The sequence below is a fragment of the Myripristis murdjan genome, chromosome 2 (assembly GCF_902150065.1).
Source record: "Myripristis murdjan chromosome 2, fMyrMur1.1, whole genome shotgun sequence".
In the NCBI taxonomy this organism is placed as follows: domain Eukaryota; kingdom Metazoa; phylum Chordata; class Actinopteri; order Holocentriformes; family Holocentridae; genus Myripristis; species Myripristis murdjan.
This window is the reverse complement of record NC_043981.1, coordinates 15,667,230-15,695,155: the sequence shown is the minus strand read 5'-3', so window position 1 is coordinate 15,695,155 and position 27,926 is coordinate 15,667,230. Positions and strand designations below refer to the sequence as shown.

The following is a 27,926-nucleotide window of genomic DNA, read 5'->3' as shown; positions in this document are numbered from 1 at the left end:
AGGGGAGGGCACACCACTTTGTTGACTGATGTTCGAGACGAGCCTGAGGAAAGAGGTTCATGCCAAGACTAATAACCCCGAGAGTTAATAGAACACTTTTACATGTCTGTCTTCAATCTAATATTTTGGTGTCAATTGTGCACAAAAACAACAATGGAGTGAAATGCTCTTGTATTTTGGGTTATGATGGAGGAAAAGATTTGGCCTGAACTCCTGAGGCATTTCTATTATTTTGAGAATTGAGTGGCATTCATCCTACTTTACTGCATCATAACAAGGTGGGATGACCTCGCATTTGAAACTGCCTTTATCTAATGCGAAATGAAATATGGCGATTTCTTACATAAGAGCAGAAATGGTGATGTGAGCGTTACGTAAGTGTGAACCATCGCAAATGTAAACTGTGACGATTAAAAACAAATCAGACGCAGAAAAAAAACTGAATATAGCACAATTTAATGTTGCCTCGGATATCTCATGTGATAGACCTCCTCGGCATTTGTAAGCTTTTACTACAAAAAAAAAAAAAAAAAAAAAAGACGAAAAGCCCAAGCACACTTTCCACATCTACTGTTTTTACACGGCCACTCGTTGCACCTTTCTCCCATGATGCTGCGGTCTGGGATCGTGGAGCGTCACACGTCAAACGGTGCGTCTCTCCGCCAGGTTGAGACGGGTGAAAGGGGTGCAAATTACTGGGTCCCGTCCCTGTAAAGCAAGAGTGGACCGGGTGGAGGTTTCCCCCGTTCAAATCATGGACAGTAGTACGGAGCGGGGCTTGGTTCAGTCTCTAGGAGCCTCGCGGTCTCACTAAGTCCTGCTGCCGGTGTTAGCTGGGGTCCTGCTCTTCCTCCTGCCTCATCCTCTTCCTCAGCTGCTCGCCGATGTCGGCCAGGGGATTCGTCTTGGCGGCGAGGCTCTTTACGGCGTCGCTAAACCGGCTGGTCTCCGTTTCCCTGCAAACAAAATTAAGTCAGAGAATAATACTGTTTGTCTCCAGTGGTGAGCATTTCACAATAAAACTGAAACTTATCTGCAAATTACTTCCAATTAAAGACATTTGAATTGAAGATTTCTGCTTTTTTGCCTCCTTTTGGCCTTTGGGGTTTTGTGTTTGTTTTTTTTTTTCTTCGTCTGCAATGAGGGTTTAGGTCATGTTGTGTCGTTTAGTTTTCTGTGAATTGTGGGTCAGTAAAACCCTTCAAGACTGAAACTGTGATAAAGGGCTCTACATACACTGCAAAAATGCAAAATCTTAGATTATTTGTCTTATTTCAAGTCAAAAATGTCTTATTACTAGTCAAAATGTCTCATTACACTTAAAATAAGACATGATCACCTCAGAAGTGAATTGTTTTTAGACAATTGTCTCTTGTTTCAAGTGAAAATTTGCTTGAAACAAGTGAAAATTTGCTTGTTTCATTGGCAAAATTCTTGTTTCTAGCTAATTTTCACTTGTTTCAAGTGAATTTTCACTTGAAACAAGTGAAAATTCAAAATTGTCTAAAAACAATTTACTTCTGAGGTGATCATGTCTTATTTTAAGTGTAATGAGATATTTTGACTAGTAATAAGACATTTTTGACTTGAAATAAGACAAATAATCTTGGTAAGATTTTGTGTTTTTGCAGTGTAAAAACGAACTGTGGAACTGGAACAATCTGGTTTATGATTACGACCAGTCATGCAAGGTTAAATAAAAAGGCGGATGATTCATGACCTCTAAATGGTCATTTTCACAGGCTAAACCACCATCAGCATGAGCAAATTGGCGATAATCATATTCATGTTCTTTCTCAAATACCCTCACATAAATTAAACCAATTTGCTTCCACTTATGATTTCAATGTATTCTGATCATGTCAGCCTGAAGTGTAAACTCAATTCCAACAAAAGGGCTGATAAACTGAGTTTAGGTGGGTTTACCGTCCATTATGTACAATTTAAATGAATTAATAATAAGAGACACTCAGACTGTCTGATGTCTCACCATATACATCATGATATATTAATCAAATGAGGACATGAGTGAAGTTAGTTAATGTACACACAGTGCAATGACAGTATTAATAAAGGCCCCGTCACTTGTCTTTTCCAGTTTGCATCCTGCTGCCTGTCAGCAGTTTCCGCCACAAACCGGCTTCATCACAGCGGCATCAGATTCCTTGCAAAACGAGTCATTTCCAAAACAAATATGTCCCTCCGTCTGCTGTTTACGGCTCAGGTTGCCCGCATTTCTCCTGTTGATTGTGTTGATACCTTTTTTTTCTGACCAAAGCAAAATTATGTCCCGTAACGTATTATAATACTTAATAAACTGCAGCTTAAGGGAAGTTTCAACCCTCATCGCTTTGAGGACTTACATCAGTGTAGCCCAATATACTGATTACAATAAAAAATGCACCATGTAATGATTTAATACAAAGAGGGTGAAGAAATCTTGTGAATTACGTTGTGTGAGGAAATTTAACTAGAAAACAACAAGACATCACCACAATAGCGAGGTAAAAAAGACATCTGTGTTTCAACAGTAACGGTGTAACGGTGTGATAAACCCATGGTTCAGTTTGTTTTGTGGTTTTTGGGTTTGGCTTGTTTTGTAGATAAGGAGGGAAAAACTACCACTGCCGTCAAAAATAAAATTTTTTTTTCATCTAGAGATTTGAGGAAAAAAAATGACATCAACAAATATTCCCTCAAAAACAAAAGTCAATTTAGACTATTTAAATCAAGTATAAAAAAAACCTTTCAGCATCTTCATTAATTCATCAGCGGTGTTGTTAGATGTCTCTGATACAGTGGACGTGTGTGTAACACTGCACTTTGTAGGGTGTGTTGTGCATTAAACGGTTTGGTTTTACACCCCTATTCTACAGTCTTGACGTGTTTCGCAGTTGAATCTTCCTTTAACAACACATCTGAGCTGTGTTCGCTCTATATAGTGGACTAAAGAGACTCTAAAGCTCCCACACACCGTCGCTTATCTCAAACTAAATAAGCTGACAGTCTACTGCAGCGGTGTCACACACACACTGTCAAGGGGAGTGTATTGTCGGGGTTGTATTCACTATCACAGATGTGTGTCTATGTGGCAGCTGTGACTTCACTGGACGCCTTCAGGCACCTTTAATTAGGAGTGAAGAGAAACCAAAGGGGAAAAAAGGCCTCTTACAGGAGTTTGCGTTTCTGTGACTGTTTCATCAGGCTGAAATCGGTCGGCTCGGGCTTCTTCTTCACCGGCCTGGAGGGAGAAGAGACGAGAAAGAAGCAGGGTCATTTACAGGATACACAGAGGACTAAACACACACCTGTTGTCCTGCAGATTTATCACCATCCACCTCGGGCATATGCGCTGTGAAACTGCTCAAAATCTAGCACATGTGAAAGTCCATCTAAATCTGTGTTGTAATAAAAGTCATGGAAACCGCTGCAAAAGGTGAACCCAGAGCGTGTTGCGGGGCTGCGTACGTTTCCAGAGGTTCACAGAGGACAAACAGGGGGCCTCCGGGAGTTCAGCCGAGGAATGATTCAGAAATTGCACCGCAAATACCGGCGTGGCCTGCAACAACACCAGGGGACAAGACGCAGAGCTTGACATTGGCAGACGAAGAGAGAGAGCCCCGCGTTTTCTCTGGCTCCCAGCAGGGCCCTGGTGCGAGCTGTGTGGGCCAGCAAAAGCAATCAATTGATCCTCTGCAGTGGGAACTCTGACCCGGTTAATTGAGGCCACCAACTGGCCCCAATTAACTCTCAGTGCTTGATCATATTCAGGGCTTTTATACGAAAAAACACGGTTGACAAATTACAAAAACAATCAAAAAAAGGTTCAAATAATGTGTAAAAGTAAATCTTATTTTTTGATTGTATGCTGTTGACAGTTTTTGTCGATTACATAAATGCTAGTAAGTGAATTTTAACAGGTTAAAAAGGCTTTTCCTCCATTCTGATTTGTGTTATTCACTGCCCTGAACCAGGCAGGAACCAAAATACACCAGTCAAAGCTGCATTCACTCTATTCTCGATTATTTTTCCAGTCTGGTGTCTTCACCAGTAAACTGACGCTCCAAAGTGGCCCTTTGGCAGTCGATCACACTGTGAAACCAAAGTCCACTCTGTCAAATTGTACCTTATTATACTCATTTGCTGCAGCTCACTCCATTATTGGCTTGCATGGCTAAATCTTTGAAATCGCAGTGGTTCTTCTACAATTATTTCTCTCGGCAACTACTTCTTTGGCTTGAAACCCAAAGAAATGACAAACATACAGTGAAATTTTGTCTTTGTGCAGCCACATCTTGTACTTTAGTGTATTTTTTTTTGCCCATTTTTGCCAGACCACCTGAGCAGGGCTGGCTAAAAATGCCTCCAGTCCCTGAATGAGTGAGTGAGTGAGTGACTAAATGGCCTTTGTTCCACTGCTGAAACACTCGTTCTTGAACATCCAGAGAGGCTGGAGGTGTACCTGGCAAGCTAACTGGACAAAAAAGAAGTAAACTGTATTTTCAACGACTTTACACTTTGGTGTGCATGCTCGCTTTTATGTACAGACCATTCAGTTTCTATGGTACACACCTGTAGGGATGCTTTCAGTCATGGTTGGTGGAATTTATCGTTATTTAGCATTTTCAGCAAAGGAAAAGAATCAATGTTATTTTCCACATACTTGCTTTTTACTGAAGACATTAAGATTTGACCCCTTTTGCAATATTTTTCTCAATAGCAGTAACAGTTATTTTGTACTTTCTTTCTATAATGCTGTTACATGTAACCTGTGCCTACCCAGCCTTGTATGTATGTATGTCTATATCCCTCGTTGTGTGTGTGTGTGTGTGTGTGTGTGTGTCTGCAGCAGCCACAGTGGTGTAGCCAACTTTTCATTCATTAGTGCAGAACTGGATCACATGAAATCAGGCCTTTGCTCTGAGCTGTTTATGACCGAGTGAATAACGGCTTCTTCACAATAAAAGCCTCCCCTCCCACCCCGGCTGAACTGGATTAATGTGTCACACAGCCTGGATGGAGAAGCACTGAACCAGGTTTGGAGGAAGGACTGGGCGATATATTGATATTATGTCGATATCATGACATAAGTCTAGATATCATCTGGGTTTTCGGATATCGTAATATTGTGGTAAGTGATATCTTTTCTTGGCTTAAAAGGCTGCATTACAGTAAAAGGTGTGCAATTTTCTGAACATTATTGCAGCTGTTCTGTTTTTTCATCTACCTGCTTGGTCTTCATATCCACATTACTAATGGCTGTTTTTCAAAAATCTCTTGCATGTAAATATCTGATGAAAGCACCAATAGTCGTCCCTGCAATATCAATATCGTGCTGTTAAGTCAAAGATATGGTGATGTTTGGTTCTGTCCAAACTGGAGGCATGTGTAACTCCAGACCGAGGGTGGATGGTTGAAAAAAATCCACAGAACAAGGCTGAGACTGACATGATTTAGGCTGCTTGTCAAATTGTCCGTGAAGAGAACTTGCGGCTTTTCCATCAAATCAGGAGGCTCGTCTTTGCCAAGCCGCTCCCTCTCTCCTTCAATCACGTAAAAGCCCCTCCGCTGTTTCGTAATCCACACAATGCACCTTTACAGTCACCTGCCTGCGGTTTGTAAGTCTGAGCAAACCAGCTTGGACGCGTTAAGATGTTAAATTGGCATCTTAAAAGTCTTAAATCTATGCTTCACTACAATACTGAGGATTGTGTGCCGGAGCCTGATAGTCCTGACAGACGAGACAGAGCTGCAATACTCCAGCCAACACAAGCCCTTCTGGCACGCTTCATTACCCTGGGCAACACTAAGTAGTGAAATCACCGTCTTCTCTTCTAGTGGAGACAATATTAAATTACTAATTTTGACAGTAGACTGAAAATACGAGTGTAGAGGAACACAAGCCACACAAATGTCTGGCCATGCTTCGTAAAAGGAATCACCTCTGTGAAGGCAGGAAGGGAGGACACACTGTCAGATTACATGAATGAGGGGCCAAGGCTTCCTGTGTGATTTGGGAGCAGAGGGGCCCCTGTGGTGTCCAAACAAAAACTAAAGCGTGATGGGCAGGTGTGGCATTACGCTGGCGCAGCGTCAACCGGGATGAAGCCGTAGCGATGCGCGTCCAGATGTTTGAATGTGTGAGACAGACACGCTCTCTTTTCTCAAAGGAAATCGGCAGGAATCAAGCGTCCGAAACCCTCGACAGTCGCCTCGACACTTACGCTGTGTTTTTGCGGTTCTTGCGGCGTGACGTGGAGGGCGTGGCGGTGGGGCCCATGAGCTGGGAGAGCTCGGGTAAGGCGTCGGCCAGGGGCCTCATGTCACCCACCACGGGCATGGCCTGCCTCCGGGCCTGGGCCACCTGCTGCTCCCTCGCCTGCTTGATGGAGCTGATCTCTGAAAGAAGACGGAGACGCAAACACGGGACAAGAGAGGGCAGGTTACATCCAAAAACAAGGAAACAACGAGGAACAAAGTGAAGTGAGCAGATTCAGAGGAGTGTCCCATTCATTCTAAGCAGCATTTATTTAGCCCTTCATTTGATTGTGATGGTGCAAATGACAAAATGATATTTCACGATGAAAATACAAAAGATGTATCGCACATAGAGTTTGTAGCTCTTGCTATATTCCAACTCTAGCTCCTAGTTTGGCTTTTAAACAAACAGCAACAACCTAAGCATCACACACTAAAAGTACATGCCTTTTAAGATAGCCTATAAAACAACATCACAACATAAAGTGCATGCATTTTTCGACCAAGTGAGTCCACATCTGATTAGATTTGACCCAGCACTTAACTTTTAGATTTGTTTTTAAAAATATCTTTCTTTAGTTGTATTTCATGGGAAAATTTTTCCACATTTTAGCACCTTTTATAGAAAATGCCATCTGCACAAATGCTGCTCTCGCCCTACATCTTGTAACTCGATTTCCCTCTTGGCTGCTAAAACACCTGCTTATGTTCTCTGGGGCTTATGTACTGAGACTTAAAAACAAGTTTATGATATGAAAACGGCATAAAACTGATGAAACTGAGCGGGTTGTGCTGTGAACTGCAATGAATTACAGATAAAACAGGGCGTCTTGATGTTGCTTTGCTGTGATGGACACCACAGAGAGAGAGAGAGAGAGAGAGGATCGCTGGCCCTGACTTAAACAATCTGATTTATCTGATTTTTGAAGTTGTAGTCTTTAAAAGTTTTTAATGATCCAAAAACCCCAGAAAACTACGGGAGAGCTTCCTTATCTGAGAACGAGCCAGGGAGCTTGAGGCTTTCTGGATGAAGGTCTTGTCTTTGTGTCTCTCTGTAATTACAAGTCCCCTCCCCACCCCACCGCCGCCATCCCATCATCTCCTATAATTGCGATCAGGCCTGTAACTCTATCTCTCCGCTGAGCCAATCAATTCCTCGGTAACACAACACGTATCCTCTTCATGCATATAATTAGGCGCTAATGGCCGTGTGCCTCGCTCTGACTGAAACCCAACACAGGCTCCGTGGGACTGACAGTATTTGGAAATTACACAGAAGGAATTTTATTTATTTATTTATTTTTTGGTCTTAAACCACAGGAATGGTGTTGGGCTCTCTGATTTTGGAGTTAAGCTGCCGGTAGCTGGTGGTGTTTCTGCCAATGCTGTGTATCTTTAAATTTAATTATTCTCATCTCATCAAGATTTAATGAAGGGGTTGCCTTGAGTGAAATACTTTGTAGGGTGGAAAAGCTTAACTTAAATTCCTTGTATGTGCAAATGTATTTCTGACGTGAAATAGCAGGTAAGCACAGGTGTTACTAATGACATTAATGAACGCTCTGCTCCATTTAAGCCTAGCAGAGCCTCTCCAGTGTGCCAGCATGAGCAGCAGCAGGTTCCTGGCTCTGTCTGACATAAATAGAAATATTATAAATAATTTATTCATATTTACTTATATGTAGAAATAAATGGAAAACGCAAATAAAATATGAAAATAAATAAATAAAATATATAAAAAATAAAAAAAAAAAATACTGGAAAAGAAAAAATTAAAAAGTAAATAAAATAAAATTGCTTAAAAATATATATAGAAATAGAAATAATTTTTTTTTTTTTTTTTCCAAGGATATACATACAGACAGTTATTTTTGCTGTTTACCAACATTTGGTCTATGTGAGTTTTTCATCTGTTGAGCCTGTAACAAACTTCTATCATGGAACCTTAATTAATGTCATTAGAAACAGCTGTGTTTAGCTGCGATGGCTGCAGTGAAAAAGCTCTACTCTGACTCTGGTAAAACTTTTAGACCACGAGTCACTGAAATCCACCACTGAAACTACTTTTACTATGACTGTAAATACTACTTTACTATTACTTCTGGTATTACTGCTAATACTGTGCTCAGCCCACAAGGAAATCAAGTGGCTGAGTCACTGATTTCTTGAGTTTTTAGTTTCTTTTAACTGTCTTTTATTGGTTTTTATACATTTTTTGTAAACCTGATGAGTTCATGACTTTATTAGTTTATTTCTTCTTTCTTTATTTATTTGCTGCCTTTGTGAGCAGTTCGTAGAGTGGATTTTGAGAAGTGCTTTATAAATAAGGATTATTATTATAATTGCTACCACTGCTGCTACTACTATTATGGTTACTACTACCATTGCCTCTACTATTTATACTATGATTCTACTATTATTGCTCAGCCAGCAGCTTCGCTCAAGGTTGAAGATACGTCTTGGATGATCTGATCACAAATGGAGAGCAGACTCAGATTAGTGATCAGACTCAATCCCATCTGATTTACCTCTGTCCTTTATTTTCTTTTCTTTGGTTCCTCTGTACTTTTAACTCCAGCTTCAGTCCCTTTCTCCCTCCTCACTTCTCCATGCTGTCACCGTCGTCCCAATATTCCCCAACCCATCCTCTTCCTCATCTGGTGGACCGTTCATTAGCGTTTCACTTTTTGTTGAACTGTGTCTTCTCGATGAATAAATTCACCAGAATTTTTCAAATGTGTTGAAGAGGTTTTGTGTTTAGGATTTTTTTTTTTGGCCGGCTACGAAAGAATTTGTGACTTTTCTGGGGCACGGAGACGGCCATCAGCACAGAGGAGGATTTGCTCTCCAGGCTTGAGCACCAGTCAGTCGTGACACCTGCCGTCAACATCAAACCTCCACTTCTCATTAAAACTCCTTTCCCACCTCACTGCGTTCCTCTTCGACATTATTAGTTGTCTTCCTCTTTCCAACATTTTTTTTTTTTTTATTTATTTTTTTTTACCCCCGCACTGTGTCGACACATCATTTCTGACAGCGAAACTCCTGTTGGATAATTTTGCCTCTGGTTTTCACAGGAATCTACAAACTAACGTGCGTTTTCTGCTCAGTACCGCTGCAGGAGACGGTAGATGCGTCCAATCAGAGAAGCCTAACAGCTGCAAAGATTTGTGGGAGCCGACGTCGAGTCTTCTGTGGCTGCTGTAACCGTGTCAACTCGCGCGTCTGTTTTGGGGATTTAGTTTGGCAGCTTGATTCCTACACGACAAACCGTCTGATTAATTGGTTCCGTTTACCCGGCGCTGACATAATCCCACATTTGGCAGATCACCTCAGATACATGTTAAAGGGACATGTCTTGCACTTTGAAAAATGTGATAGTATTTCACCTCCCCCTTTAGCTGCTATGTAGGACAGTAGTAGTGCTGTTTTTCTCTCATTGTTACTGAGTGCTGGATACTGGCTGCATGCTCCAAATGCTAACCGTTAGCCTCCTGCCATTAAAGTAGACCTCCCCCCGGCTAACATTGTTAAAAATAAGCACTTTAATCCTCTCAAATAAGGTTTAACATCACTTTGCGAGTGTTGCTTTCCCCAAATTAAATTGCAACTATGATTACTAGGCGCACACGGACACAAATTACTGTTTACAATTGCATTTTTCCGAGTATCAACATCCAGAAAGATTCGGTAACCTCTGCACTTCCTGTATCACTCCGCTCAGAGCAGCGGTAGCCACCACAGAGACAGAAGCAGATTGCTTGAGTTTGCTATCCTTTGGTTTCTTCATTAAATACGTGTAGGCATGTTTCTTTGGAGTACGAAAAGATAGCTGGTAGGTAATGTTGTGGCACCTGCCAGCCACCGTAGTAACTGAGGGCCGGCACAGAGAGCTGAGGCCACACAAGAAAATAGTTCCAGTCAATTTCTTTCTTTTTTTTTTTTGGAACAGGCGACACATTTTGGGCTGTAAAAATTCAGCCACACGTCAAATTCAGACTTTGCTTATTTAACAACATGATATGCAGATGAAGCTACAAGTAATTATTAATGGATGAATATAAAATAGAGGAGCTCGGAAAGTCGTGGGAAAAAAGAAAAAAGAAGGGTAGGGAGAAAGAAGAAAAAGGGGAGAGGGGAAAAAAGAAACCTAGCAGAGTTTTTTGTTTTGCTTTTAATTTGATATTGTGAGGAAGGAGCAGGACCAGATAAGCTTTTTGCTTCCTTCTGCTCCGTGTTTTCTACATGTTGACTGTTTGATGTCTTGTTTCGTAAGATATTTTTTGTACCCTTGATTTGGTGATTTATTTGTTGGTTCTGTTAATTCTCTGATCATCAGCTCTAACTTGGTGTGTGGTAACAGGACTGATCCTTAATAAGGAGTTTAGTAAATAAAGGTGGCGGTGTTGATTAACCCTGGAAGATACACTCACTGTTCAGCCAGCGCTCTCTCCTCTCCTTCATCTTCTCTTTCTTTGACTTGACTTTCTTCTCCTCTGGGCCTGTCAAAACACACACACACACACACACACACACACACACACACACACACAGACAGAGTGTCATGACAGCACACATCAAACGGCTTGGCTCCACTCAGCGGAGGGAAAAGCCTTCTAATTAAACATGAAGAGAGGCAAATTCATAAATGTGTTAAAGATACATCAAAGGCGCTGAGGGAGCGGGTTGGCTGCGAGCTACAGCAACACTCCACCATCTCCCAAAATGAACAGAGCTGAGCGGGCCGTGAGAGGGCAGGCGATTACACGTTTAAAATAAAATAAAAATAATTAAAAAAAAGGAACAGGAACACAACAAACGAGCCGAGCCCTGTGCACCACAAAACCAGTACTTCATTAAACTATCTTAGCTTAGCTATTTCTTTGGTTTAAACCATTTTATTAAAAAAAGAGATGTGGAGTCCAGTGACCGACTTGATGAATATGATGCAGTTTGATTGATTACATGTTTACAATACAACATAACAGTGGTCGAGAGTCATTGATGCCGGTTCCAGCACTTGTTTGCTGTCAAAAACGTGAGATAAAATATCTGAGAAGTAAATATAAAATTTTTATTATATACCTAGTATGTGTCTGCATTTGGTCACAGTTAAATTATTTTTTTTTACTGCACTTGTTGTCTATGGGAAGCATTTAAACCAGACTGATTCTACCAAGACATTTTGTTTGTTTGTTCTGTTTGTTTGTTTGCAGGATATCTCCAAAAAGTATGGAGGGATTTGCACAAAACTCGTGCATAACTCCTGCAAAAGAAATACTCCCTAAATCAACCACACACATGCACACACACACACACACACATCTGTTCAATGTTGTGTAATGGGAATTGATTCAACAAAAACATTATCTTCAATGAAAATGTGTGTAATGATGCTTGTAAAGCTGTTTCAAAGGCTTTTGACAAGGCTAAAACAATTTTAGAAAACACTGAATGTGTGTTTTTTTTGAATTTGTTATGGTTCAAGATACTGGTACAAAATATTTTCCACTGCTGGTTCAAAGCCAATACAAAAAAACTGTATTAGTTCTAGGGCTGCACGATATCAGAAATGGTTTTTAATTGGTTAAACCCAAAAATTAATTTGCATTAAATCATATTTGTTGAACCCCAGGTGTATTTCCATATGTTCCTGGATAGTGGGAACATGTAGATTGAACTTGTAAAGCTCAGACCAAGAATTTCAGGATTAATAAACTGTATAAAAACAAAACGAGCTGATAATTGGATGACTTGTTCCAGCATATGGGCTGCACACCGAGGAGAGTCAAAAATACCCAGCGGCCTTCGCTATTTCCCCCCCGCTTGTGGGAAAAAAACATCGTGAGCTGGAAGTTGATCTTTTTATTGGGTTTAAAATGTTATTTTATCAGTGCAGCCACCTTGAGGTTCCCTGTGGTGAGGACATCCTCAGGGGCGAATGAGGCCCGAGGGCGCAGAGAGAGATTGTGTGTGTGTGAGTGTGTGTGTGTGTGTGAGAGAGAGAGACAGACAGGGAGAGTGGATGAGAAGAAACAGTAAGCAAAATAAATTCTAGATTTTCTAACTGCAAACCAGCGGAGATAAACTATAATCCGGCAGAACTTTTAATACCCACGGTCTCAGTAAAAGACTTTGGGGAATCAAGGACCCTGACTTGGCTTAACCTGAAAAAAAAACATTGAAGTTTATGCCAGGAAACATCTGAAAATCATCACAGATGAGATTTTAAGTGATACAACCAGGGGTTTCCAAGAAAAAATGAAAAACGAAGATAGATTTTGTAATCCTGTCATAGAAACAACCTTGTGTAAACCTTGTGGTTTGCTGGTTTTGACCCATTTCATTGACTCAAAGCAAATCTGTAAGTTTAACAAGTACGTGAACTTACTTTTACCTGAGTGCAATTCATTTTAATCCTTATTTAGTTATTAATATCCATGAGTGCAACTAGACTGGTCGTGCTAATAAGCGGCTCTGACTCTGACAGACAAAGCAAAAGCACAAAAGAGTGAATGTTTGTCTTCATCCCTGCCCTTTGTGACGGGCAGACGAGTTAACAGCAACATGGGCTGATAATCCCAGAGGCTGGCAGACTGACGTTTGGCTGACATGCCGTGACAAAAACCACATGGCACTTCCTTAGAGGCCCGGGAAAACAAACTGAGGTGTTAAGATAACATAACACAGTGTCAGAAAATGCACAAAAACAGCTCAAAGCGGAGCGGATCAGCTGCTGACGTCAGGGGAAAGGGGAAAAATAACCGCAGCAACAAAAGCACCAAAGCTGGGACTTTTCCACTGTTCCAAAACCAACTCTGACGATTTCCCAGAGGTCCACTCTTACGTCCCATCTTTTCCTCCTGCCTCAGTATCTTCATTTCAACATTTTTCCCCTCACTGGTGGTCGTGGTCAAAGCCCAGAGGATTACAGATACGGGCTTGTAGACCCAAGGTCACTGGTTCAAATCCTCTTCCTGACAGAAAATGAACTGCCACTTTCAAGTTTAGATGACTGACACCTTCAAATCTCATCAGACAAACAGTGACAGAGGACATTTTGCTTTTAGGTAATGTATATATATCCACCATCCAAGTGATTAGTGGCAGTATTGCTGCTGTATATTTTTAGTGGACCGATGGCAGTGCCTTTGTAAACAGCAAGGCAGTAAAGACCTTGGCTGTCATGTTCTAAGACAGGCCTGGGGTTAAAAATGAGATATTAGCCAATCAGTGCAGACCCCCTCTCATATGACCGGTATGATATAATTTCTCTTTTGCAGAAATGATCCATATTAAACTGGTTGGAAGCTCTTATTAACATGAAATCAATTCTAATGCTACAATCAACATAAGCATGAATATCATGTATATTTTATGACCATTAATATGTACATGCAAAAGTAGAAATATTTAGAGTAGAGTGCACCAACGTCCACCAGCGCTGCACAATTCATCACACAGTTGACCAAATTCAACTTTGGTCAGTTCTTGCTTCCCATGCTTTTAATAGAAGGTATTGTTTTTGTTTAATAAATTCAAACTTTAAAGAGCTGTGTGTGTGTGTGGTTGATTTAAGGTGTATTTCTATACTCTTTTGGCCAATCAGTGTGAAAGGTTAATCAGCTCCTCTTTGCCCTATCTCCGAGCTTTCCACAAGGTTTTTCCATGTTGCATGAATCCATTTGGAAGTTGTATGCTTTTTTGTGATCGGCGATGTCACCATCACACCCCGTTTTGATCAATCAGCATGAAAAGCGAATCTGCTCTTTCTTGGCCCATGACCAACCTTTCCATAAAGTTTCGTCCAAATCCATCAATCGCTTTTTGAGATTTCCTACCAACAAACAGCTCAAGCATCCCTGCATTACAATGCCTTTTCCTCCCTCTCTCCATTCATTCTTTCATTCTTTCCCTCCATCTAAAAAAGCAAATCCCTTTACTCCTGCTATTGTTGCCTTGTCATTGGAGATAACGTAAGAACGACATGTTATGTTTACTGGTACAGCTGTAGAGCGAGTGCTGTGCTGGTCATGAAGAGCTCTTTAGGATCTACAACAGTTTCTGTTTGGCCAGCCCTACAGATCCCTAAAGCCAATCTTTAAAAAGAAAGAGAGAAAAAAAAATGCTACACTATTTAATAAATGAAGATCAGTGCACTCCAAGAGCCCAAAAAGAATCCCTTGCTCTCTGATTGTGAACTACTAACATCAAAACCCTGTTATTTAGGTTAGTTTAAAAGGTCTTCCTATCAAACTCCACTGTAAATATCTCATGTGGTGTCACGTTGTCTAGATTTGGAATAAGGAAAATACACCAAACAGTGAAATGGACCAAAGATACACCAGCGTTTTTCAAGTGTTGAAGGTATATCTCTCTTAAATATAGGCTAACTTATTAGCACAAGAGCAAGGAAGGTGTAGAGGTGTTGTTCGCCGGTCTGCTTTCTGACTATTGATCGGCAGCAGCTCCAGCTCCACACAGTTCAAAGGTCACAGGCAGCGAACAGACCACATGTCATTTCAATGGCCGCGGCGGGATATGATGTGTTTTGTCCTGGCCGAAAACAGCCGCAGCAGAAACTGGACGCTCTCGACTATTGATACCCCAAAGTCAGACTCGGGGACCGTGGCGGCTGCTGCTCAAATATCTGTGGTTGTCAACGCGCCTCTCCAGTCTACAATAGGCAGGAAATGGACTCCAGAACAATAGGAAAAAATTGAAACGGCCTCAATTCCCTTGCGATCACTTCAGAGAACAGACAACATCTCATAAAGCGCGACTGACTTGAATCAGCGAATGATGTGATATATATTTGAATTAACTGTGATCCTTTCCTTGAAGTTTGTCTGATCAGTGCATTTTCAGTCATTTTAACAATCAAATCTCCCAAATCTCTCCAAAAGCGCCTCATACATTTTCTCTCAGGCGCTTTTCAGAGACAAAAGGGCAAGAAATGTGTTCGTCTGACCCTCTGAATTGATACATTTCAAGGATGCTCTTCAAAAACGGTGCTGCTTGTATAATGAACACCTCATTACTCCAGAAAATCCTAACCTTAACTCAGCAGCCGCATTGGAGATTGGTTAATTTGGTTCCTTGTTCCAGCCGCTGTTACCTGACCCAGAATGCTCCGTGCTCTCTCTCTCTCTCTGTTATCCATATTGTTTTTCATCTCTAATGGTTTTCTGTGCACAGCCTAACTGGGGCTATTAGCTTGGTGTATCAATTAAGATTCAGTTTCTGAGGGGCGGCTTCACTCGGCGGCGGCTGCCAAGGATGTTCAACCACAGGACGAACCAGGGCCAGAGAGATTTGTCCGAGGCTCCAAAACGTCCAGACAGTGTTGATAATGAGCTCTGGAGTCAAGGCTCAGACTGACGTATTGGGCTTATTGTTTATCACATATCAGCCGGTCATTGGTATGCACCTGATATAATACAGATGATGCAGGTGGAGCGTTTTGGTTGGCTTCCACACATGTATTACACCATCATCACCAGAATTAAATAGTATCCAATGATGACCTAAATGCTGTTTCTGGGGCTCTTCCACTTTTTTTTTTTTTTTTTTAATCTTATTTTCTAGGTATTAAAATCCAAAAATTTAAACAGTTTGAATCCAAAAATATATTAGTGCTGACCTAAGAATGGGCTCAAAGTTGACACTGGTGACTTATCAAGGTAGTGGTTCTCGAAACGGATTAGTGTTTGAAATGTAGCCGCGATACAGCTGGGAACGAGGAGAAAGAAACGAAAAAGAGGCAAAATCAGTATCAGGTTGTTGTTTCAGACACTGATGGAGCCGGGTTGGACCTCTTTATATAGGATTTTTTTTCTACCAAAACTTTTTTTTGCACTTGTCAGGTGGCTGAAAATTATTCTACAGAACAAGTTTGAGAACCACTGTATTAAGTGATATTGATTATGCAGATAAGCAGAATATTCCCTATCTGTTAAAAAAAATAAGTGACGACAAAGACCAAGAAATGATGCAAATCCTAATAAGTCCTTTGGCTGAAGACAGACTCCTCTCTGCAGCAGACTGGTTCACATTCACACTGACTTTTGCGCTCCGTCTCGGCACACACGCCGCCTGCCGCCCCGACAGGAACAGGATCTCCAGAGTGTCCGTGCACGCCGGAGATCCTGGCGAGGCCTTTATCTGCCACCACAGCGCGAAACAACAAATGTGTTTGTGCAAGAGAACAGGCACAGATAGGCATCTGCTGCTGTGCTGCTGACTGCGGATGTGGGCAGAGGTGGGAGGAGAGGCCGGGGCCTGAGGGGTCTATAGTGTTTCTGGAAGGGGGAAGAAAGAGGAGGGTGCGTTACCACCACTCCGTTCCCACCGGGAGCATCGTCTTCTCACTGTTAGGTGAAATGGATAGCTGTAATTACGGGTGGCTTGAGACGATCCCCCCGCCTCGCCCCCGCCCACCCGACTCTCCTCATCCTGCTGAGCCTCGTTCTACTTTAAGGCCGGATTGACAGCTTGTACCTCGGAGGCGGTGGGAGGCCCAGAAGATGGAGCGTGTGAAAGAGGACAGGATGGATGGACGGGTTTAAAACACCTAAGATGGTATTTCAGCCGATCCGGGAAGACGGTGTTGTTTTCCAGCACAAACGGAGCGAAAGCTACAAGAGCTTCTGGCAAAAACAGACAGTAAAGGAGTTCTGTCGGCTCTCTACAGCCATCAGAAACTGACAAAAACTGAGACAGAAACTGAGCAGCCGTCATAAATTAACAAATTGCTGAACCCTTCACAGTGAAAAGTGTCATATCAGCAGAGATGAGATGATGATCTGCTTTAACTTTGCTGGTGCGTATTTTGTGTAATTTCCAGATTTACAGTTCAAAGAATGTAGTTTCAACTTTATACTTTCTTTAAGACTCATGTGGAAAAGAGGGCATGTAACAGTGTTACTGTTTTTAAAAGTAACTCAATATTTACTTCTCCATAAGTATATTTTATTCTCCTCAGAAATTAGCCAAAGGTGCCAGAGGAGAGGAGAGGGGGCACAGACAGGAAGCAATGGGGTTTATGGGAAATGTAGTGCCAAACCTCTCTGAATTATCAACTTTTTCTCGACTTTCAGATTAAAAACGTAGCTTGTCTGTGGGAGAAATGAATGGTGCATTCCTCATTTCTTAAAACAATGTATGCATTTTAACAGCTATATATGAAAACTAAATTTCTTCCGTATTTTTTTATAACCTGAATACGACCTGTGTAGTTTTAAAAAAATTAAGCACTTGCAGCTAAGTGGTAAACCACTCGTCACACATGATAAATACTTAAATACATAAATTTATCGGGACAAAGCTGTTCATAGAGCATTCAGCTCCTCTGTGTTCGCTTTTTCTTTGCAAACTCAGTGGGTCCGGTCCCTGTTTTAAGAGAGAAACGTGCAGATAAAGCTAATCCAAGTTTTAAACCACAGCCCCTGACAGGGACATGGATCTTTCTCATAGAGAAAATGCACTGGATGGATCCTAAATTCCATATTTGGGCAAAAGTTTGGAGTCAACGTTACGTCGGACGTCTGAGTTGAACACTAACAACACCACTGTGTGGGACAGCGGCGACCAATCATCTCAACCATTTATCTCATTAATCTCTGGGAATTACAACAAAGTGTCACAACTGATTTGACAAAGATATTATTCATGTTGTGATCCACATAGCACCTTTAAAAAAAAAAAAAAAAAAATATTCTGTGCATTCACCCAGTTACATAAGCCATTAAAAAAAATGTGTTATATATTATTCCAGGTGTAGATGAACACCGGTTTGTCATCGTTAACAGCATCACAGAATTTCACATCTGGATATCTGACTCATTATTCCTGCACTGCACGCTCTGATGCACTTGTGCAGTCGTATTATAATGATGCAAGGAAACGTGACAGCTCTGCACGGAGGCGGTGGAGGCAGGCAATGAGCCTCGTACCAAACTACAGAAAGACACAAGAGACGAGTTTTTTAAAATAATAAATAAATAAAGACAAAGAGAACGTAGGAATGGTGCAGGAAAAACTGATTTTGGCTTAACCAGGGAATTATCCCCATCCCAAAAAATAAAGGAGAATAAAATGAGAACGGGGACAGGTGGGGAAACGGGGAGAGGAGAGGACTGAAGGCAACAGGAGGAGGCTGTGGTGTAAGGAGGCAGGAGCGATGCAGCAGGAGGAGAACGGAGGCGAGGTTGTGAGAGGAGGGCAGCGGGCCGGCGGGCAGGCAGTCTTTAGGGAGCTGACCTTAAAATAAAGATGAGACGGGGGCTCGTCTCCAGAGTCTGGTAGTGATACGACACCTCTAATTAGACTGCAGACAGAGCACTTCGTCAGAAAGCCGCGGGGCTCGTCTGATCAGCCGACAGAGTCATCACTTCTCGGTGTGTGCTGAGGCCGAGGGAGGGGACTGATATTCACCCCAACAGATCAGCTCTGACGCCGCATGACGGAGCTGGATCAATCGATTATGTATTTATTAAAACTGATCAATATGATACCGGCTGTCTACGGGCCGACCTTAAACTCAGCTGAATCCGACAAGACATTTTGATCAGATTCCACACAAAAGTTCTGCAAAAATGTTGAATGTCAGCAGAAAATATCAGCAGATTCAGTCCAAAACATCAGCACAGTCGCATACATGTACTGGTGGGAATGTCAGAAAACACAAACAGTTCTGGACCATTCTGTCAAAAAATTTAATTAAATCAAAGTAAATTAAATTATAAAATAAAATAAATTAAAATAATAAATAAAATAATTATAAATAAACAAATAAATAAATAAATACATAAAAAGAAATTAAGAGCCACCCCATGACTCAAAAGGATTGCTAAAAACCAGGCAACTAATGCAGTTCTTATCTGGTTAGTGGAAGGTAAATTCGAGATTTTTTAATTCTCTTTGGAATTAAATTTAAAGGATAATCTGTCCAAAAAAAAAAAAATTCTTATTGTACATACATTCTGAAAGTTTTGAGGCAGCGCGGGGAAAAAAGAAACCGAGAAACTAAAAATTACGATACATAATTTCCACCATGTTTGTCATATCGTATTGCCCTTGTCCTGTACTTATCTCAGAGTGAGCATATATTACAAGAGTTTACAACACAAGAAAATAAAACCAATACTGACATTGTTTGCATTCATATTTTTGGTGAAACTACAAATTATGCATCTGTCTTAGTATCTAAGACTGCCTAAATTCACTGAGCATAAAGAATCTAACCCTCTATTTAATTTTAGAGCTGCATCACAAATAAAATGATATTAAAAAATAAGTAAAGCCCAATAAAATGTCATATGTAGACAAGCTGACACTTTCCCAGACGTTTTAGAGACTGGCAGATACTCTGATGCACTGCCTGGGCACTGGGCTCAGCACCACAAAGGGTTAATGATGGCGAAGCAAATGTGAGTCGGTGCCCTGTGGTGGCAGGCCGGCGAAAAGGAGGCCACGCTCACTCCCTCTCCCTCTGCAGGGAGTTACAGCACTGCAATGGAGCCTCTGCAAATATGTGCAGCGTTTCCCCGTGGCGTGTTGGCTGATGCTGAAAACCGTTCATACTTCACTGCACACGCAACGAGCAAGTCTGAAATAAAGGGCACGGCCTGAGCTGCAGCCGAATCGATCAGTCGAACTGCATTCAAGCTCTTTCCAACAATCATTTAGGAGAGCTCCAAGCCATCGCCTGCACACTCCGGAGGTTAACGGAAAAACTGCAAGAATGTAAAAAAAAAGAGCTGTGATTTGTTTGTGAATTTGAGTGGATGCAAAAGAAGCAGATGAAGGCCAGAGGAAGGTCATACTGGAATGAGGAGAGACAAAGAGAGACACAGCCAGGCAAAAATAAGAGAGAAGCTGCTAAGGAAAAAAAAAAAAATACAAGAGTGACTTGACTTGAAAACTACAAAAAGCTGAATAAAAATTCTAAGGAAAAAATAAAAATAGAAAGAAGAAAAATAAAAATAAAAATAATGATAATAATAATAATAATATTAATGATAATAATGTTTTTTTTTTTTTTTAAGAATAAAAAATTGAAATGTTTTATCAGAAAATTAGCATGAAATTGCAACAAAAATAGCCAAAATTCTACTGGAAAATTAGCAACAACTTTGCTTAAAAAATTTAAAAAAATAAATTAAAAATTAAAAATAATAATAAAAAAAACACACACAAAAAATATATTATAATATAATATTGTATATTATTCTAAATAAAAAATATATTCTAAATACAAAAATTAAAAATGACAAACACAGATGAACAAATAAATGCACTCTGCTCACAGGGTGGAAACAACCCCTTCAAAATCAAAGCCCACCCACAGGCTCCTGGGTTTCAAAGAGTTGAGCAGTTTACTTTTATACAACTTTTGTTTGCTTGTACTCTTCTATTCCATCTTCTGTCTTACATGGTGGCCGATATTGTCACTGGCATCCATTCCCACCTTACACACACACACACACACACACACACACACATCACCAAAGCGTAGCTAAAAGTGCCGATATCCAGGATCTTTCATTTCCATGCCAAATAATTCCAAAACATAAGGGATTTGCACTTAAACCCTCCAATAATAATAAAACATCCATTCAGCCTCATGTGGTATCTGATGTTCACTATAATCAATTCAGCTTAAGAGCTTCCCAGAGACACCAGTGTGACGGTATTGATCAGCTCCTCAATATATATGCCACTAATCAATTTGCATCATGTCCATCATATCTGAGATGCACATTACTGACCCGCTGATGTTGGATATTTCCTAACAGCGCAGTATCGACTCATATATTGTCAACTGTAGAGTCAAAACAGGGCCTTGCAACAATTTAAGCTGCACAGCCTGATGTTGAAAAGAGTGAGAGACCAAAAATCAGGTAATAAATGATTCCATAAATAAATAAATCAACCCAACAGCCTCATGACGGTGGGTGTGTATTCACTGCTAGACACTCCTGAATGCACACACACACACCGTCACTGGCATCAGCAGCAGCCTCAGCGCCCAGCGAGTTGAAGTGGGGAAACACTGATGCAGCTAAACCTTGATTTCATGCATGAGCTAAATTTATCCCACGCCTGCTCTAAAAATAGCGCCGGGCCCTCGTCTGGCAAAGGCGTCATGCGGCACGACGTGCTTAGCAACCAGGCTCAGATCCAGCCCTCCCTTGCACAGACACCAGGAGGATGCTGCAACTGGCTCCTTCTTCTTCTTCTTTTGCTCGCTTGATTTTTTCCCCCTCACCCTGCACTTCACGGCTCCGATAAGATTTCTGCACCGGCTTTTTTTTTTTTTTTTTTTTTTTAAAGCTGTTATTTCAAAGCTGGCACAAGATGCTGCAGCAGCCTTCATTAGTGTGGCAGAAATCCCAAAGAAGCCTTCACTGTGGCCTGCTGTGGTGCTGCTGCTGCTCGAGTGGGAGATTCATGAGCTTCACGCACCACCTAGTGGCCACAGAGGGAAGTGCAACCAGACAAGACAGTAGAGTAAAGCAAGGTTATTCTAGTTGAGTTTTTATTTTTAACTTCATTTTGATTTTTTGTTTTCAGTTTAGTTTAAATCATTTTTAAAGCTTGTTTAGTTTATTTTTTATTTTTTGAACAGATGTGGTTTATTTTCAGTGTTAATTTTGTTTTATTTTCATAAAACAAGGGCGAGATTTAAAAAGGTATGATGTTTCATGAGTATAAACAACAAACAATAAATGAAGAAATTTTATTACTTGTATAGTAATTATTCTCCAGCCACTGGATTGTTTCAGTCTGCCCAGTTTCAAGTCATCAAAACACAAAAGTGCTAGGGCCTTTAAAGGGGTAGTTCACCCATTTTGAAAAATGTGATATTATTTCACTTTCCGCCCTCCAGCTGTTGCTGTCGGACAGTAGTGGTGCTGGATGCTGGCTGGATGTTTGTCACATTTTAGTCTTTGCAATTTTACTAGTTTTACATCTACTTCTAGTTCTAGCTTAAGTTTAGTTTTTGTCAATGAAAACGGCAATGATATGAGTTTGATGAAAATCTCTACTGAATCTTTTGTAACATTTTTGTCTCTGTCAGTTCCTCACTAAATGATTTGTTGGTCACCTTTACACACACAGCGCTTTGCGTAAGTGTTAATCCCCACTGGATTTTTCCACATGTTGCAGTGGAGCTGGCCAAATAAGTGGGGTGAAGGCACTCGAGACTGATACACACTCCTCTTCTTGTCTTTTCTATAGCTTTTTGTTATTACTGTGGAAAGTTTGTTCACAGCAGCTGGATCTGTATTATTCAGCGGTTTGCAAACTAATGACCAGATCCATCCCAATCTGAGGTCAGGAGATGTGTTTTCATTTGTTGAACTCTTACATTTTCATCTCATCATGACATTTCGTTGTTTTTTTTAAGTCCTAGAAAAAAAGTGTTGTTGATGAATATTTTTTGTCATGGCCTTAATCAACAAAATAAACAATAAGGTCACACTCTGTCACTAAATAACTCCTGGTATGCACTGAACTTCACTAATAAATGAGCAGTGTAATATCCCTTTAAGTGAGGCTTCTCCTGACCGGAATATGGGCTTGACTGGTGCTTACTCTGTTTTGGAGGAGCCGTGTCAGTGTTGCTGCGATTCCTATTACTCACCAACAGAGGCTGATAAAAGTCACAGATTAGCTGAAACCCTAAACTCTGTATTATTAACATCAATATCAAAAATTATTCTCAAATTAATTTTGCTAGTATGTTAAAGGTAGTAGAAAAAGACAACACTGCACTGTAAAATACTGCTTTCAGTCATGTGTTGCTTTCTATGTATTTAATGTGTGTATTTGTAATTTATGTTGTCAAAGAACCCTGTCCTCTTTGTCCTTTCTGTGTAGTAAAAGAAAAACAAAATGGAATAATAACATACGAATTTGTATTCAAATAAATCAGTAACTTATATGCTGAGTATAACTGAGGTAAGCGGCTTTTTCCTGTTGTCATGCTCATAATTTTACCTTCATCTTTGAACTTAAAGCCAAATTCCATTAAAAAAACTACAACTTTTATATTCCCTTGCTTTAAGGAATACCTATATACCTGAAAAAAAAAAGATAAAATAACATAATAATAGCAATACTTAGGCTACACATGATCAATCAATCAGAAATATCACTGTGTTTTGATGCAGGGAAACTGTAGGATTAAAATTGAGTAATTCTAAAAGGTGAAAGAATATTATAAGTGATGCTCTAGTATTTACCAAACTGATAAATATCTTCCAAAACGTCACCTATCACCTTAAGCCATACTCAATCAGGTGTGTATTTTTTGCCAATAAGAAAGACTCGATTTATGCAAAGAAGTTTTAAATGTTGTTATTTCCCAGCAGAGTGAATGGCAGGTGCAGTGTTGAGGGAAACCTCGTACCTTTTTTTGCCAGTATCGCCACATCTGGAGGCTCCTCAAACTTCAACGTCTGCACCAGCGCCTCGGCGGTGATTTTCGTGCCCGCAAAGATCCCAGTGGGGAAGGAACTCTGCATCTGTGTCTGTGCCATTCAGAGCAGACGTGTAAGTAAGATGCATCCAATGTGGTTTTACTATCATCGTCATAAACAGACATAACAGATGAACAGGCAATTTAATTTAGAGGAAGAGAGACATAAAATTAAGTGTTTATCAATAAAAATAACTTGTTGTAAAATATCCTTACACATGTTCCCTGCTCTTGTTCCTGTGTGGATATGCCAAGACACCTTTAGAAATCTTTTAATTTAATGCATTCTTGCATGGTATGAAAATATACTCCCTAAAATATAACTCAAGACCAATTAAAATAAATCATTAAATACCCCTTTTATGTTCGGCATACACTGATCCACCAGGTAGGAGTTATTTCAGCTGGATTTCAACATGTAACTATTATGACTGCCACTATCACCCTCTTCCTCCACAATACACGGCAGGGGGCGGTAGCGAGCAGCAAGACAGCTGTAAAAGTTTAATTTTAGCCAAATAAAAGCCTTGTGTTATGTCACTCCAATGGGGCACAGACGAGAAGACCATGTTAATACGTAAAACATCTTAACTTGTGTTTAACCGGGTGTGTACAGCTGCCGATAAGCGAGACAAAATGTAACCGCAAGATTTTTGAATGGACTCTGGTGCGACACTTTAAATACAGTTTCTCCTGAGGAGTTTCCAGCCAGAACGCACACGTCCGTTGCACTACTTCACGATAGAAGTTAATTTTCCAAACTCAGACCTGTTTATTATCCTTTGAGCCGTCATTCCTCTTACTTTCCAGCAGCGGACTGGTTGTTTTGTGTGGATCCGGGACAGGTTTCGGTGCCTTCTCCAAAGTCTGGGGCACTAAGGGCGGATGTGTGAGGCTGTTCGCCCTGTCAGGCTTCACCGCCTCCTGGTGAAGCTTCTGACGGACATGTTTTATCTTTCCAACCATGTTAATATTCACAAAATAACTTCTTAACCCGTGCTAATGTACACACAAATACACATTAGTGCTTTCCCCCAGTAGCATGCGAAGTCCGTCAAGGTACCTACACTTAGCGAGACTAAAAACGGATGTAAATACGCGCTAGCCTTCAAAATAAAAGCATCTGACACTGGAGCACGTGTTCTTCGGTCTTGAAAAACATTTGTGTGACAGCCATGGTTTGAGTGAGCCTTCACATTTTAAAAGACAGCCAACGCCATTGGGTTTACGTGCATTTGCATAATGTGGCGTCTTTTCTAGCGAGTTTATAAAAAAGGGAGCGTTGATTCTGAAGCGTAATACCGGATATTGTATTTTTGATTTCACTTGACAGATATCACAACAAGCGTGACTGGTGTCTTAGTTTGGTGGCTCCGTGGGAAGCAGCGGGATCGTGTTGAACGTTCCGCATGGTTTTGTTTTCCATGTGAAACAGCACTACTAAATACTGTGGATTACCTTGTGCCCATATTACTACTGTTTTTTTTTTTTGTTTGTTTGTTTTTTTGGCGTGGAAGTTATTCTCTTTTCATTAAGATTCATGCATTCCTTCTAACAATTTGGCTGACTTTCGTATGGCTGTTGTTGGAAGTAAGATCCAGCTTCTGGATCCAAAATTCCAAGAAATAATAACATTGAAATGCGATAATTGCACAGTCACAATACATATTGAATGGGCACCCAAATATCATGAAATTAATTGTCCCTGCTGATTCCCGTCTGTAATTGTTACTATTATTATTTTGACTTAAGTGTCACTTAAAATTCTCTGCAGAAACTAAACCATACAATGATAAAGACAGTGCATTAGTTTGCTGGTGATTTATTGAGGTAAAGCAGAGGGGAAGAGGGCTGGGATGGGGTGGGGTAAGGTAGGGTGTGGGGATTTCAGAGGAGATGGTGGCGTCTGCAGAGTCGAGTGAAGAGGCCCGGCTCAGGGTTGGACGGGCTCTCGTTGCTCTCTTGTTCTGCGAGGCGAGATTTCAGTTCTGCTACTTCCAGCTCCAAGGCCTCACTCCTTTCACGGAGGGCCTCTCTCTCCCTGCGAGCGTCGTCCCTCTGCTGCTCGCAGGCGGCGAGCTGCCGGGCCAGGCCCTCCGCTCTCTGGGCCTTCTGGTTTGCACGTGCATTTCGCCTCGTGAGGTACTCCACTCGTTTGTGGAGGAGGTCGTTCTGCCTCTCCAGGTCGTCCCTCTGCCTTTCGAGGTCGCCCCTCTGCCTCTCCAGGTCGTCCCTCTGCCTTTCGAGATCGTCCCTCTGCCTTTCGGGGTCGTCCCTGTGTCTCGCGAGGTCGCCCGTCTGCCGCGTGCAGGCGTGGAGCTGCCCGACCAGCCGCTGGGCTCTCAGGATCTCGTTTTGGAGCCTCGAGTTGAGCTGTTCCCTCTCAAGATGAAGAGCCTCACTCTCTTTTAAGAAGTCCATCAGAAGAGTGATCCTCTCATGGAGTCTTGGTAGGTCGGGTTCGTCTCGAGCACCGCGCTGAGCAAGGTGCAGGCAGCCTCGGTGGGATGTGACCCGTGTGGGGCTCGTCTGAAGCTCCTGCGAGACGTTCAGTGGACGGCTCTCGTGGGTAAGCATCGATCTGATGGGTCGAGTGATATAACAGGCAAACGATGGAAACATTTTTGCTGATGTTATTGTCACTGCAAAAATGGAGTTGGGGGGAGGGGGAGGGGTAGCTAGGAAGTGAGGGTCTGTATATAATTTCTCATGATGTTACAGCAGCGCTACGATAATGTCACAGACCTCACAAGTGGCTGTCAATGGGGTGATTATGACATCACAGACCTCACATGTGGCTGTTTTTTATTTTTTATTTTTCACATTTAATGCATTTTTTTATTTTGTTAATCAGTGTGAGAGAGAAAATTCCTTCTATTAATAATAATATTATTTATTTGTATTTTCTAATATATGGTCTCTTAATATTACTTACTGGTATTTAATATTGATTATTAAATGAAATGCTGGAATGGTAAAAGGTGTAAAAAAAAAAAAAAAAAGCTTTTTTGGACAGGTCTGTTATTAAGAGATGAAGAGATTAAGTGATAACTTTTCAGGAAAGGAAAAACTGCTTAAAGAGTAAAAAACAATAAGAACATCTCGTGTTTGGCGAAGAAATACATTTCAGTGCAATACATTTCTACTCTCTCTGGAGCTTTAATGAGAGCAGGAACATGATTCACATTGAATATTTGTCAGGGAAGTGCAGGAAACATCTCTTTAAATTACATATTGACCTTTCTGTTTGAATTTACAGATTTATCATTTGAATCACTGGTGAAGAATCACCCCAAGCTAATTGTTCAGGTGATTTCAATACATCACACTCTGTCGCGTGGATATTGAATATGTCATTTTCTGAGGTTTTAAATAAATAAAGTGATGATCATTTAATGTATTTAAACCTCAGAAAAACACCTTTAAGTCCTTGCTTTTGTATTCTGTAGATATGAAGAGTATCTGCAAACTGAAACTTTGACTGAAAAACGTTACAGTCTCAAGTGTCGCCTGTTTCATGTTCAGGATTTGAAGCCGATTTTATTTTATTGCACTTTTGCTGACGCTCCTGATATTTGGTGTCATTTGGATTTGGAAAACAAGCACGCACAACTGGTGACTGGAGATGCCTTTCTAATTGTGCTTTACTTGCTCAAAGTCCTTTTCTATGTGCCATGTTTTCATAATTCCTCACCTGCTGCATGTCATTCAATATGTGGCTCTAATTCTGCCTGAATGTGTATTCAGCAGAGAGCTGTCCTGATGCTGCCATTTGAAAAATAAAAAACGAAGCTGAAAATGAGCAGACCCACTCTGGAAACTAAATGAATCTAAACTCAGTGGAAACAAAAAATGAAAAACGAAGTAAAAGCTATTGAAAAATACAAAACTATTGCAACTGTGAACTCCACAAGAAGTTGAATGTGGAAAAACTTTTGACTTTGCTCATGAATGCGAGGCACATATTGTCGTACTTTAAAAAAAAAAAAAAAAAAAATTGATAAATTAGATCCTTAATATTCCCAACAGAGTCTTTCCAGCGCTGTTTTTGTTGGTGGAAGATTCACACATGCCTTGCAAACAGTTTCCTATAATATTTCCCTGGCACTGCCAATAAAATCAAAGCGTACACTATGTGAGACTTGATGGGTTTGATGGGAAACAAAGTAACTCGGGGAGA

The 27,926-nt window shown here is 40.9% G+C and overlaps 1 protein-coding gene across 1 annotated transcript; it reads right to left on the bottom strand.

Moving 5' to 3' along the window:
• Nucleotides 1-440: 440 nt before the first annotated feature.
• slx9 (SLX9 ribosome biogenesis factor) lies at nt 441-24,832 on the bottom strand. The gene is made up of 6 exons (XM_030066765.1): nt 24,515-24,832; nt 23,678-23,798; nt 10,692-10,760; nt 6,225-6,399; nt 3,173-3,241; nt 441-956 (listed from the first exon to the last, which is right to left on the bottom strand). Exons 1-6 carry the CDS (start codon nt 24,710-24,712, stop codon nt 830-832), a joined length of 759 nt encoding a protein of 252 aa, XP_029922625.1. The 5' UTR covers nt 24,713-24,832; the 3' UTR covers nt 441-829.
• Between the last annotated feature and the right edge of the window lie 3,094 nt (nt 24,833-27,926).

Excerpts from the sequence above, each read along its gene's own strand:
- slx9 (XM_030066765.1), bottom strand. The coding sequence starts at position 24,712 with ATGGTTGGAAAGATAAAACATGTCCGTCAGAAGCTTCACCAGGAGGCG. Across the intron at positions 23,799-24,514 it reads GCTCAAAGGATAATAAACAG|ACACAGATGCAGAGTTCCTT; the intron begins GTCTGAGTTTGG and ends TGAATGGCACAG. Across the intron at positions 10,761-23,677 it reads GGCGATACTGGCAAAAAAAG|GCCCAGAGGAGAAGAAAGTC; the intron begins GTACGAGGTTTC and ends GTGTTTTGACAG.